At 45.6% G+C, this 13005-nt stretch overlaps 1 protein-coding gene across 2 annotated transcripts in view; it reads right to left on the bottom strand.

Annotated features, from left to right (window-relative positions):
- Positions 1 to 11329, bottom strand: part of PTCHD4 (patched domain containing 4) — an 80294-nt gene extending 68965 nt beyond the window's left edge. Inside the window, exon 1 of one of the 2 annotated variants that reach the window (XM_064706877.1) lies at positions 10551 to 11329. In XM_064706877.1, the coding sequence (XP_064562947.1) occupies positions 10551 to 11150 (600 nt within the window). In that variant the 5' untranslated portion in view covers positions 11151 to 11329. The remainder of the gene's footprint in view (positions 1 to 10550) is intronic. The other variant, XM_064706878.1, reaches the window with a different exon arrangement.
- Between the last annotated feature and the right edge of the window lie 1676 nt (positions 11330 to 13005).

The following is a 13005-nucleotide window of genomic DNA, read 5'->3' as shown; positions in this document are numbered from 1 at the left end:
ACTGATTTCCCATCCAAGCCAATCTGAATTAATTTCTCTATTAGGGTTTCGTCATAATCCTGCACAGGCCACGGAATGGGTTAGACTGACCTTATAAACCTTTTATGAGTTTGACCTCTTGATGTTACATGGAAGAGTCTCATAAAACTCCAACAGCTCTGAATTTCTCAAGCAGCACCAGAGCCCTCCTTTATGATGGGAAAAATCAATGTAAAGGAGAAGTCACAGCAGAATATGAATTCTTGAATGCATAGCCCTGCACCAAAACCACCATCCAACACCCCAAACTGCTCCTTTACCAAACATCTGGAATGTTGTCCTTTGTGTTTGCTGTATCCTCATGGAAGAGGCTGTGAGAAAAGCCAATTCAAATTGTTTAGGCATGAACCTGCGTTTTTTGAGCTTCATCCTGGGCTATTCCCTATCCTGTTTATCTTTTCTTTAGCTGCTCTAAAGGAAATGAAAACACATTCCATTCTGCCTTAATTTTCCCTGATATTTTTACTATTTTAAAACGTAATCGGGTTTTCCACAATGGAAGTATCAGAATAGTTCCTAAAGGAGCTTTGTTCAGATCTGTTAAGTAGTGACAAATGATCTGTTTTAACTTGCCTTTTGAGGTGAATGTTGTGATGAAAAAAACATGGATCATATGCAATTACAGCATTTGACATTTATATGAGACAAATTTCCCTTCAAGGATGTCCTCCTTCTCCCGCTTCCAAAATCCGATAATTAAGGCAAGAAGATGGTAAAAGTTGTAAGGATACAGGCTTTATTATTTTAGGAGTATATATTAAAAAAGGTCACCCTTTTCTTTAAAATTGAATTCTCAAAGCCAAAAATGAAATGCTTTATGAGACCAGGGGAGCTCTTAAGCTTGTCAAGCTTGTGAAATTTATTTTAGGGTATATACCTAAAGCCTAATGCTTGTGCTAATCTTGAAGCCTGGGGATAGAAAAGAGTGGAGAGACATTTGTAAATCTTCAGAAATGTTCGCATTTCTCTATGGGTGTCCCAAATTTCTATGTCATTTACAATGACAAATCTGTTGTGCACCAACTGGGTGACCAGTGTTTTCTACATGCAGTTGGGAAATTAGTTATGGACAGGAAAATTTAAGGTTAGTTAACAAAGAAACACCACTGTAAGAATATTTATTACCACATATTCCAGGCATTCCTGAATTGAAGTGGGTTTGTCATCTGGATGCAAAAGTCTACATGGTGAAATCTCTTTTGAGGGATGTTTTGTGCTTATCTGTGAATAAAACCTCACTTAAAGAGTCAAGAACATGAACAAACTGAACTGTGAATTTTAGGGGAAAAATGCACATGAATATTTCCATGTTGCATCTACTTGGCGCTGAATTTATTAATGTATTTATTTAATGTATTAAAATCTGCACTAAGAAATCATCCTGGAAAATGATTAGGAAAAAAGTGATTTATATTGAAGTCACAGATTCTGCCAAAGAGATGGAATTGCATAATGAAATACTGCTAACAACATCTTTCTTCTTAATGAACCGCACAATTTTTTACAAACTAGACTGTCTTGGAAAACTGGAAGCCAGAATCACTTGTCCCATCAATACAGTTCCTTGGTCTTCAGTGTAAAACTGCATTAACAAGAGCCAGAGCACCCTCCTGGTGGGTAAATTCATGTGCAGGGGCACTGGGCTGTGTCCTCACCCAGCTGGGTGACTTTATTTTGCTGTCGTTTTCCCTCCCTAAAGTTTGAATACAAGAAAAAAATTTCCTCTTAAAGTGACAATTTTTTTTCCTCCTTTATTTTCTAATCTAAAGTATAATGTGAGTTTTGCAATAATTTTGAAAGACTACCTAGAATGACCCTTTTTAATACAAAAAACCAGGAACATTTTGTTAGGGGCATGTCAAAATGAAACTGTGGGAACCTGTCCTTATCCTTCCATCCTTCAAAATGAAATTAGGAACAGAATGGACATTGTTTCAAAAATACTTTTGTTTTCAAGAGTACTGTAACTTCAGATAGAAAAAGATGCAGCTGAAGATTTTTGGGCATCTCAAAAAATGGGGTTATGCAAAATTTAGTCCAGGTAATTCAACATTTAGAACAGAAGCACCAAAACCCTCCATGGCCACTGCTGAATCATATCACCCTTTAGGTGATGTTGGCACGTGTGTAAAAATGCACCATGCATGTGGCAAGAATAACACCTGCCCATCAGGCTGACAACACTCGTGTGGCACTGGTAGAAACAATTACACAAAGTGTAAGAGAAGCTTTTCTTTCTTGTTTCAGTGCCAAACTTGGGCACGACAGCTCTGTGCCCCAGAACCAGCCCTATAGGTGGTGTTTATCCTTACATGTTGTGAGAGATACATGTCAGGTGTTTGGGCCACCCTGTAGAACTGGGTGTCCCGAGGCTTCCCATCATTAGCACAAGGAAATAACTGTGGCAGGCTGGAGATGGGTCTTTAATCCTCTTTGCTTACACTGCACTGCACTAGGAGTCTCAGTGGTGTCTGTTGCCTTCAAAGGTGTGGGGCAGGAAGGCAGGACTGCCCTTTACCTTCTAAGATGCCCTCAGCACAGGCAAGCAGGCTTTAGGGTTTGAATAATTTTTAAAAAAGAATTGGTCTGCAAGACACCAAAATATTTGCCATCGTATGTACTCAGGAAATGTTACACAGATGTAGTGCTCACTAATTTTTTAGCTATAGATCATTATCAGACCAAAACTTTCTGCAAATTAGCCAGCTAGTGACATGCCAGTCTCACAACTCATGCTCACCCAGCAGCTCCCTGTCTGTCATGCCAGTTTGCTGGCAAGAGTGGACTGGAGGAGGGATTGTTTGATGGCAAAACATAAAACCAGGGAGAAAAGCTGATCTGGCCAGCTCACAGCTGTGAAGGCTGTCTGGTGCCTTGCAGAGCTGCTGCTGGCATGCAGGAATGTTGTTGTGTAGGAATTGCCCACCAATGTATGAGTAGTGCTAAGGAGAAGAAAAAGAACTTCAGCAAAATTTCATACCAGGGCTGCCACCAAAAAAAATGATTGCCAGTTTACCCTTGAGCTGATCCCACAGTAAATCGTTTTAGATGGAAATCTTCCTGCTGCCACCAGCTCACCCTTGGCAGTGTCATCAGAGATCCCCAGCACTTCACCTTAAGCTCTTGCTCTTGAGTGGCCTGACCAGTGTAAAAGTGAGGCCAATTCTCACCCAGTGAGCCCAGGGCTAGGGCAGTGACACGTTCAAACACTTTCCACTGCATGTGATCATCTCTGCAATGCTCAGGAGCTTGGTCACTGCTCTCTCCCTTTGTAGGATGCTTCACAGCCTCACTTCCAAAACTTCCTTTACTGACTATTCCCCACATGAGCACCTCGCCCCTTGGCAGGTAGGAAAACAGAGAACAGGACAAATACAGTGAGAAAAAGAGGTGTAAAAGACTTCATAGCTTGCTCCTTCGGCCTCTCGTTGTCTTCCCCTCTCCTTTCCATCACTCAGAGTATCTGCTTTCCTACATTGTTGAAGATTCTCATTTGTGTTTAAAGCTGTTTCACAGCTCAAGTCCCAGCCACATCTCACTGTTTGCACTGTGAAGGGGCAGTGGATGTGGGGCCTGCATAAATTAAAAGCTTTCAATACAAATGCGAGATCACGGTTTCCCCAACTCAATTCAATTCTCTTGGAAAACCAGTAGGTGGGTTCTTTTGTAATAACCACTGCATAGAGGTTTTTTATCTCAATGTCTTAGGACATTTAATATGGGTTTTGCTCTTAGATTGCTGTTTTACAAACACCTATCCCAGCCTTACCTACATCATTTTTTTGCCCACTAAGATATGCCTGTAAATACGTACCCACATGGATGCTAATACTGTAAGAACTGCTTTTTGTCTGTATTTATCAGTCTAATTTCATCCTCTCACTTCTACCTTATATGAGGGTCTCCTCTCCTCTCCTCTCCTCTCCTCTCCTCTCCTCTCCTCTCCTCTCCTCTCCTCTCCTCTCCTCTCCTCTCCTCTCCTCTCCTCTCCTCTCCTCTCCTCTCCTCTCCTCTCCTCTCCTCTCCTCTCTCTCCCCTCCTCTCCTCTCCTCTCCTCTCCTCTCCTCTCCTCTCCTCTCCTCTCCTCTCCTCTCCTCTCCTCTCCTCTCCTCTCTCCTCCTCTCCTCTCTCTCTTTCCCCTCCTCTCCTCTCCTCTCCTCTCCTCTCCTCTCCTCTCCTCTCCTCTCCTCTCCTCTCCTCTCCCCTCCCTTTCTCTGGGAATATGCTATGCCTTCTGTACTAATGCGAATAAATTTTATTCTTTTGCCTTGCTGGGTGGTACCTGAATTTGTATTAATTCTTGTTACAGATACCAAGAATACCCATCTGTTGTAAAACTGAAGACAGAAGTTCAGAGCCCTGCAAGAGCTCACACAGCCAGTACAGTAGGGGGCTACAAAGACCTTTTGGGAAAACATAGAGATGACTGTTATAGGAAGACACCACGTCAGTGTAGAAACATTGGCAAGCCTTAACAAAATAGTTAGTAAAGGGAATAAATGTTTTTTTATGTCCACAGAGGACTGTCTTTTTAGAAAAACGGCAAAGTTCTGCAGGGCTTTCTCCCTTTGGCAAGCAGATGACATCCATTCTAGATCTCCAGGGATGAGCCATTATCACTAGCAGAAGGGGTTTATAATTGCATCTTGCTCTTCTCTCCTCCTAAACAACCTTCAAATTGCTTCTTTATAATTATTCACATCAAGGCCTGGCACTGCACAAAAGGCCATGTCCCCCTGCAAGTGCTGACAAAAGTAAAAGTGGAATAGCTGGGAGGGAAAGGCAGGAAGCAGACAACCAAGGTCATCCAAAAGGTCAATGGTGAACACTTTCTTTGCAGTCTTCTACATGGCCAGAGCTCTCAGCTATTGGATGGGAAGGAATGAGCCCCACACCCAAGGAACTTGGTCTCTACACCCCTGGTCAGCTGAAGGTGGAATGTCCCTCAGAGATTGACAAGGAACTAAGTTCTGAACTGAAGAACAACAATTGAAAAAGAACATCCAAACACTCGTTCTTGCTTTGCTTGGTCTCTGCTGCCTTTCTGCTGCTTGTTTACATTGGAGTGGCTTTTCCTGGTACATGTTAACCCAGTTTCATGTTCCCAGTGTAGTCAGGGCTCATAATCTGGCTTTGCTTTATGGGAGAAGAGTGTTATCTTAATGCTTGGTCTATCAGAGCCGAGGCAGAGACCTTTCCTAATGTAGTAAGCAGAGGGAGGAGTGGAGAATTCCCCTAAAATGCAAGGAAACACTCATTTTCTTGCCCAAACTGAGCAGACAGGATACCTGATCACATCCTCAAAAGCTGATATCTGCAGAGCCATCTCCCAGCAAAGGCACAGCTCTACCAGCCCATCCAGGTGAGGAGGGTCAGGAACCCTCCCAGTGCTGCTGGACAGTATGGAAACACAGTTGGAAGGGTAAAAGTGTCCTTTTTTCCCCAAATTAATTTCCCAATCTGTGAGCCAGAAGATGCTCCTAGGCTTCAAACATTTTCCACTTGCTTTCATGCTACTGAGCAGCTATTCTGAGCTCAGCCTGCCCCATCCTGTCTTCATCTGCAAGGCTGAGATGAAAACTATCTGCAGCCTCCAGTCTCCCTCTCTGATCTTCTTCCTGCACGTTTTATTATTTTGCTTTGACTTGGTAGCTTTTTCCAGCCACAGAACACTTCACAAAATCCTGAACCACATGCTTGGACTGGGACAGGTGGTATCACAAATGGGTGCAGAGCCACACTGCTTCTGAGGAAGCATCTGCTCATTGGAGTTAGGGCAATCATACACTCTAAGTGGTTTTACTGGAGGGATAATCAGTTTGTGGATATTATTGGTGCATAGATGCCTGCTCTGACGGAGGTGGGCTCTGGTTTCATATCTTCTCTGTCCCACAGAGGTGTCCCACTCAGGGACATATAAGGAGGGATTAATCTTAGAGCAGTCAGAAAGACTCCACAAATGCAAATGGAGCGAGACTCATTTAAAAGTACAGCTGTTAATGTGAGAAAAATTGAGAATCTGGCCAGTAGCAAAACTGCAATTAGAGATTTCAAGATGTTAAATGAATGCAAGTAATGCTTCAGCTTAAGCAAGAGCAGACTCAATATCCAGCTGATGTGTTCATCACAAATGTGGTAATGGAGATTTCTGGTTTATTGGCTGCTATTTCGCCTAGTGTTCATAAATGACTGATACTTAATTAATTGAAGGCAATATTACAGGAACCAATCTGCTGACAAAGGTTTCTTTAAACCAGAAGTTGTCATATTTATTTTGATCTCAGACAGGCAAATTCTCAGTTATTATCTTTTCTCAGACAAAGTAGCAAATAAACAAGAAAAGCAACAAGGAAACAATAAAGATGAAATACCTGAAAAATGTTTTTATGCCTTTCCCTTTTCCCCTTCTATATAAAAACTGTGTTCAGAAATAACTTCCATTATTTTTGTTTGAAGGTTTTTTTGGCTTTTTCTGGAATCGGGCAGCAAATTTTCTGTGGTTATAGGCAAATCAGGGTCAAAAAGCAATCTCTTCCCTCATATTTCATGGTACACAAGAAGTAATCCTCAGGTAATCAATAATTCTGTTTATACCAACAAATAAACTGTGCCTCAGACCACATTCTGGCCCTGGAGGCAGGGGCACAATGTGCTCACTTCTAAGAACACCACACACTGTTATCAGCAGGATGAAGCGGATTTACCAAGCCAGAGTGGACTCTTTTCCATGCTGTCTCCCAAGTCATGCCCAGTCACTGTTCTGGAAGTCTCAACTGACAAAAACAAAGCTGATATTTGCCAAAACTTGAGATTTAACAGTTTGATGACTGATGCTGAGTGCTCAGTCTGTGCAAGTTAGGGCATAGTCCGGACTCCAAGCACAGTAACATCTTTTTTATGTCCTGAACTGAGGAAAGCATGAGCAATGTCCTTCAGGAAGTGTCTCAAAAATCTTCATCGAGACTTCATATATCCAGCTTTGTTTTCCTGCTCTGCCACGGTCTATCTGCATGACCTTGGGCAAGTCACTCTCCGGCTGGGCTGCAGACTGCAGTGGACAGGCTACTGTGTCCCCAAAGCAACTAGAGCTGGCATTTTCCTTTGGCCTGGTTCACCTGCACTTGCCTACAATGACCCCTAAGTAGACAGAGTGGATTTTAAACTCACCTCAGGCATTTGAAACCACCCTGCAGTCTGTGCTCTGAATGTGAATGCTGTGTCTCTGCTCCTTGTGAGTGGAGAGACCAAGTTCCTGCCTTACAGAGGGATAGGTAAAGTACAAGTATTTAGGTCTGTAAGTTCTTCCAACACTACAGCAAGTAATGGTTAAACAATTGTCCTTCACATCCAAATTTCCTCAGGAAAAACCGAGCAGTTTCATCAGGTTTTGCAGCCCAATAACAGCTGCTTCAAAACTGGAGCAGTTTGCCGAAATCTGCTTGAGTGGTTCCCAGAAAGTCCTGTGGGAAACCTGCCAAGAACTCACCCCCTGTCAGCCTTCAGCCAGCCTCACCTGAGAGGTTTGAACTGATTTGGCCTCCATCAGGAGATGAGAAGAGAGGCTTGAGGGAAATAAAAAACTACAAGATGTTTTTGCAGCTCCCAGATGGAGGAGTGGAACAGCTCAACACTGTCATTGTGTCCCAGAGCAGCACAGTTTGACACTTGACCCATGTCAAGTAAAATAAACTGTGCTGTAAACTAAACACATATGGGGCACCTTCATGGTTTGTAAATCCCCATATTGTTTTTAGAAGAATTTTGTTTAATTTGAGGCTGTTATTAAAAGAGCAAAACCTACCGGTATTAACCAAGCAACATGACCTTTGAGAAAGCGAGGCAACCTAGAAGATCCTACAGGGTCCTAATGGTGCAGGAAAGTTTAGCTGAGAAGAATCCCAAGGGCATGGACCAGTGAATGAGATGAACACTGGCCCACACTGAATAAGAGCAGGCAGATTTGGGTCTCTTGTTTGCAGTTCCATGAGGTTTAACCACAACTTTTCCATGTTGTCACAATTCAAGTGTGAAGAAATACAAAACCTCACAGATACAGCCACAGGGGTTCTGTGTCTTTGTTGAACATCCAGAAACTCATGTACCCAAATGGGTGCAGCATCTGAGATGTTTCTGTTTAAACATAATGAGACACCTCAAAACAAGAAATATAGGCCTGAGTTTCCACAGCCTTTGCTCAGAGGTACAAATAGAGGGAAGTCAGTAAACAGACTGAGAGCCGGGATTAAACCAAGATCTTGCCCATGGTTTGAAGGAGTTCACAAGATGTTGCCCACAACTTCCTAACCCTTGGTAGATGGGACAGCAAAGATGACAGACATAAACAAGTGAATTATTTCATACAAAACAGTAATTTAATCCCAGCAGCTGGAGCCAAAGAGACCAGAGAAGGTGTGTCTCTGCAGACACACCATTGTTGAAGACCAGCCCAGGTTCAGGGCTGACCACAGATCCATAATAGAGTCCTTAATATATAAGAAGAAGCAAAATAGTGGCAAAGTGTGTTTCTCTTTCTCAGTAAAAGCAGGACTCACATAAATGAGTTGTGATTGCTGGCTTTTATCTGAAGTGAAGTCACAGCCTTTGGTGGCTTTACCTTCTCTCACTGGCAAGAGGACAAAAAGCTCCCCACCCTGCTCTGTCCAGATTTAAACTGAGTTACTTAAGGGTGTTTATTCCCTCACCCAGAAGATGAAACACAACAAGTCTTTGGGAGATTGAAGGTGCTGGGATGGGGTTTGGCAATGCTCAGAGTTAAACTTCTATGTTTTGGGAAAACCTTTCTCTGTATGTGAATTATCTGGCAATCCAATATGTAGCTAATCCAGACCACATAATCTTTTCCTTTGCTTTTATCTTTAAAAAAAGGAGGAGCTGTAGGCAATCTTCTAATGAAAAAAACCACAGTGCAAGTGACTGCATCCTAGTTTTGATAAGATCAGTTAGGGTTTGTCTAGAGAAGAAAATTAACCTGGATTTAGAGGATAGGATGACTATTTCTGTATAAAGCTGCTTTATAACACTTAGATTATCAGTGTTCTCCACTGAACTACCTTAATTTTAATTCTAAAAATAAGCAAAATGTAAAGGATTCGCTTTAATTCTGCAGTAATAGCATGAAGATAAAATTTGTTCAGGGATATTTAATCCAGAATAACTTGTTTTTCTGGGCACTCTTTGCACTCAAGGCTTTCCAGCAGTAGCAAGGACACCTTTTCATTTTCACACACTCCACTCAGGCAGCCACAACTCTGTACAAAGCAATTACTGTAACATCTACAGCTACGGGACCAAATCCAAGCTGTTCCACCTGGCACTTTTATTGAAGGAAAAAGACAATCAAATAAAATCAATCTATGTCTCTGCTTCAGGTTTCGGAACAGGCACTGACTTTATGGGATCTTTTTCTGGTAAATGTACAGTAAGAAAAAAATTATAACTTTAGGATCTTAGTGCTGGTACTTGCAAGAGCATGTCCCTTAACCCCAAGGAACTCTTTGAAAAAGGGGGAGAGGTAGCCCCAGAGATCTCTGGTTTACAAGGAGGAGCATGTCTTCTCCCCCATGACCTGGGCCATGAGTAAATAGTGTCCTAGGGAGTTTGTTACCCTCTGTTAAATAAATCCTGCCTCTGGTGCAATGTCCAGGGGAGCATGCAGATGTACTGTAATCCACAAAAACTTTGATGAGCTACCTGCAAACTTTGTACCTTATTTACTCACAGCAGGTTAGTCCTGGTGAGCAGAATTGCTCCAGATGGGAGGGAAAGCAGATGGGTGCTTGTGTGCAAGGGAAATAGTCCTGAGATAATTTGTGCCAAATTGCTTATTCTTTTAATTGGGAGGACTGAAACTTCTTTCACCTTTCACCTTGTTTCAACTTTGCTGGAAGCCTCTAACTGGTGAGATCCATCCCAAAACTCCAGCCCATCCATCAGCGACAGAGTTAAGAATTTTTACACTGAGAGAGAGAAAAAAAAAATCCCACTTCCCTTCACCTTCTTTGCATGCAGGTAAAGAAGGCAGGACACCTGAAATTGCTTCTGGCCCAAACCTCCTGCTGCTCTAACAGCACTGGCAGGGGACCTCACTGTGCCTTTGAGGAAAGCTTTTCCTGGCCACATTAAAGACAAATTATTCCACCGCAGCAATGAGGCTGGAAAAGGTGATAGTGCAAACCAGCTCTCCACCCCCCACAGACCTCCTGTCCCATGCCCCCCATGAATGGAACCTTCAAGGCATTGCAAGGTCTGCCGGTGCTCAGGCTCTTCTCCACTCCCTTCTTCTCCTGCTCCGGCAGCAGCGTCCGGTTCCCCACCCTCCCTCCTCGCCCAGAGCAAAGCAAGGCACCAAATTCAGCTGCTTCACGAGGAAAGCCCAGATCACACACATTTCCACAGAGAGAGAGAGATATGATTATATTTCTCTTTGCTGCTTAGGACAAGAAATGAAGTGCTGCCTCTTTAATTGGCGAAAGCATGCAGTAAGAGCATACCTTTAATTTAGTGTTGGGATAGCTCACTTGCACACTGGCTGTTGTCTTATTGGAGAGGGCAGCCTGCCTCAGATCCTTTAGCACTGAAATAATATCATCCAGCACGCATTTCTTATCCTGATTTCTCAACACACACAGATGGGAAAAAGTATAATTATAGCCTTTGTAGTTCACCTTCATTTCCAGCACGGCTCGGTGGATCTGCAGGATCACATCAGCCTGATGCAAAATATTGCCTCCGGGTTTGGAGAGGAGAATCACCCTGCCATACCTCCCCGGGGTGTGCAAGTCCGAATACAGCTGGCTTTTGGATTGATCGAGGGAGAAAAGGCTGCTGGCTAAGCTCCTCTCGATCTTGGCCAGGCTGTGGCTGGGGGCTACCAGGCTCTCCAGGTCAGTGTCAGGCTGGAAGCGGTTGAGCAGGCTGAAGCCGAAGATGATGGTCAGGACTGCGGGCACAGTGAGGAAAAACACCGGATGCCTGCTCACGAATAAGCCCAGCTTGTAGAAAAACGACTGGAGCCCTCTGTGTATCACCTGCCGCAGCATCCTCCACCAGATCCAGCCTGCAGATGCTCCTGGCCGTCTTAGAAAGCACATGTGACATGTGTAGCTCCTTACCCCTTCCTGCCAGTTTCCCTTTCTCTCTCCCTCTCTCTCTACTACTCCTTTAAAAGACTGCAGCAAGTTGCAGCAAGACAGCCAAATATTGATCAATGGGGTGTGTGTGTGCGTGCGTGTGTGTGTGTGTGTGTGCCGGAGATGGAAGGGACCGGGCAGGGGAGGGAGGGAAGGGGGGGTGGGGGTTCCTTGCCTTTTTTTCCCTCTTTCTCTCCTTTTTTTTCCCCCCGCTCTCCTCCCTCCCCCAAGCCAGGCAGCATCGCCGCCCCCCTTCCCCTTCCTCCCTCCCTCCGTCCCGCCCGGTGCCCCCCTTTCTCCGGCGAGGCTCGGGCGCTGCACCGGGAGCGCTGCCGGCTCCGCAGTGCCCGCTCCGCTCCGCGCCCCGCGCAGCCCTGCTCCGCGCCCGGCCCCGCTGCTCCGGGAGCTGCGGGCAGCGCTGCCGCTCCCCTCCGCCCCTTCGCGCACACACACACACACACACACACGGAATTCGCCGGGGCCGGAGGATGATGCTGCATTTTAACGTCCCCCGACCCCTCCGTGCCCCTCCCTCGCTCCCCCTCCCCATCCCCGCCGGTTGCCGGAGGAGGGAGAGCTCGGCCCGGAGACTTGGCGATCCTCTTCCACAGCAGCAGCGGCAGCAGCAGCAGCAGCAGCCGCCGCCGCGCTCCACTCTCGTCCCACGGTCCCGCGGCTGCAGCATCTCCCGGCCGCGCTCCGCTCTCATCCCGCTATCCCACTGCATCCCTCCGCTGCACTCCGCCCTCATCCCGCTGTCCCACCGCATCCCCCCACCGCGCCCTGCTCTCATCCCACTATCCCACCACATCCCCCTGCTGCACTCCGCTCTCATCCCGCTGTCCCACCGCATCCCCCTGCTGCACTCGGCTCTGCCCCATCCGTGCTGTGGCTCTCGGGGGAGGGAGTACACACTGTACACACTGCTCCAGGCAAAGCACTGCTCCAGTACACACTGGGAGGCAAAGCTCCCAGCCCAAATTTCCCCTTTTCCCCATTTGCTGCCCGGCATCGCCCAGATGGAGATGCCCCATGCTCCTGAGAGGAACAGGAAGACCCCAGGAAATGCTGGACACAAGGGGAGGAAGGGGAGAGGAGCTGCTCCTTTCTGCTGCCCTACACCCTGGCACATCTCCCTCGGCCAGCTGCTCTCTCAGCAGTGACCCAAGAGAGGTAGGACACAGCTCCTGACACTCTCCAGCTGAAAAAGAGGTTTTCCAAGCAAAGACACAAGCAGACCATTACATAAGAGGAGGAGAATTCCGCAGCTCCTTTGGACCAAAGGAGAGCAGCAGAGAAATGCATTTGCAGCAGGCGAGCTGCCCGCCAACTCTCCAGACAGAAATCTCTGCTCCTCTGGGAGCCTAAGCCAGGACTGGCTGGGACAGCAGGTCCAGCCCCAGCAGAGCTGATAGCCCCTTGCAGGAAAGGCAGGAGGAAAGGCAGGCTGGCTTTGCAGGAGCTTTGTACTTAACTTGTAATTCTAAATCACAGAAGTGTAATTAAAAAGAAAAACCCAAAACCCGCAGCTCTCTGCTTGGTGTCTCCCCTTTCCCCAAATTTCTGCTACCTTTTAGTGAGTTTTGTCAAGCAGAAACTATTTATCTTGGGATGGGACCAAGGACGCCTCAAAGTCTGAGAGAACAAGTCTTTTCCATAATAAACCCCTACAGAAACAAGAGGGTGAGTGGAAACTGGGGAGCTCAAAAAACATCAGTTAGCAGCCCCTGTCTCATTCAGTACTAGACAAAAAGCAGGCTGCACTCAGTTTGAAGTACTTATCAGTGTTTTGGAGAAGAAACAGCATATTCAGCAA

The sequence above is a fragment of the Zonotrichia leucophrys genome, chromosome 3, assembly GCF_028769735.1.
Source record: "Zonotrichia leucophrys gambelii isolate GWCS_2022_RI chromosome 3, RI_Zleu_2.0, whole genome shotgun sequence".
Classification (NCBI taxonomy): Eukaryota; Metazoa; Chordata; class Aves; order Passeriformes; family Passerellidae; genus Zonotrichia; species Zonotrichia leucophrys.
The sequence above is the reverse complement of the archived record's forward strand: the minus strand, read 5'-3'. Positions and strand labels throughout refer to the sequence as shown.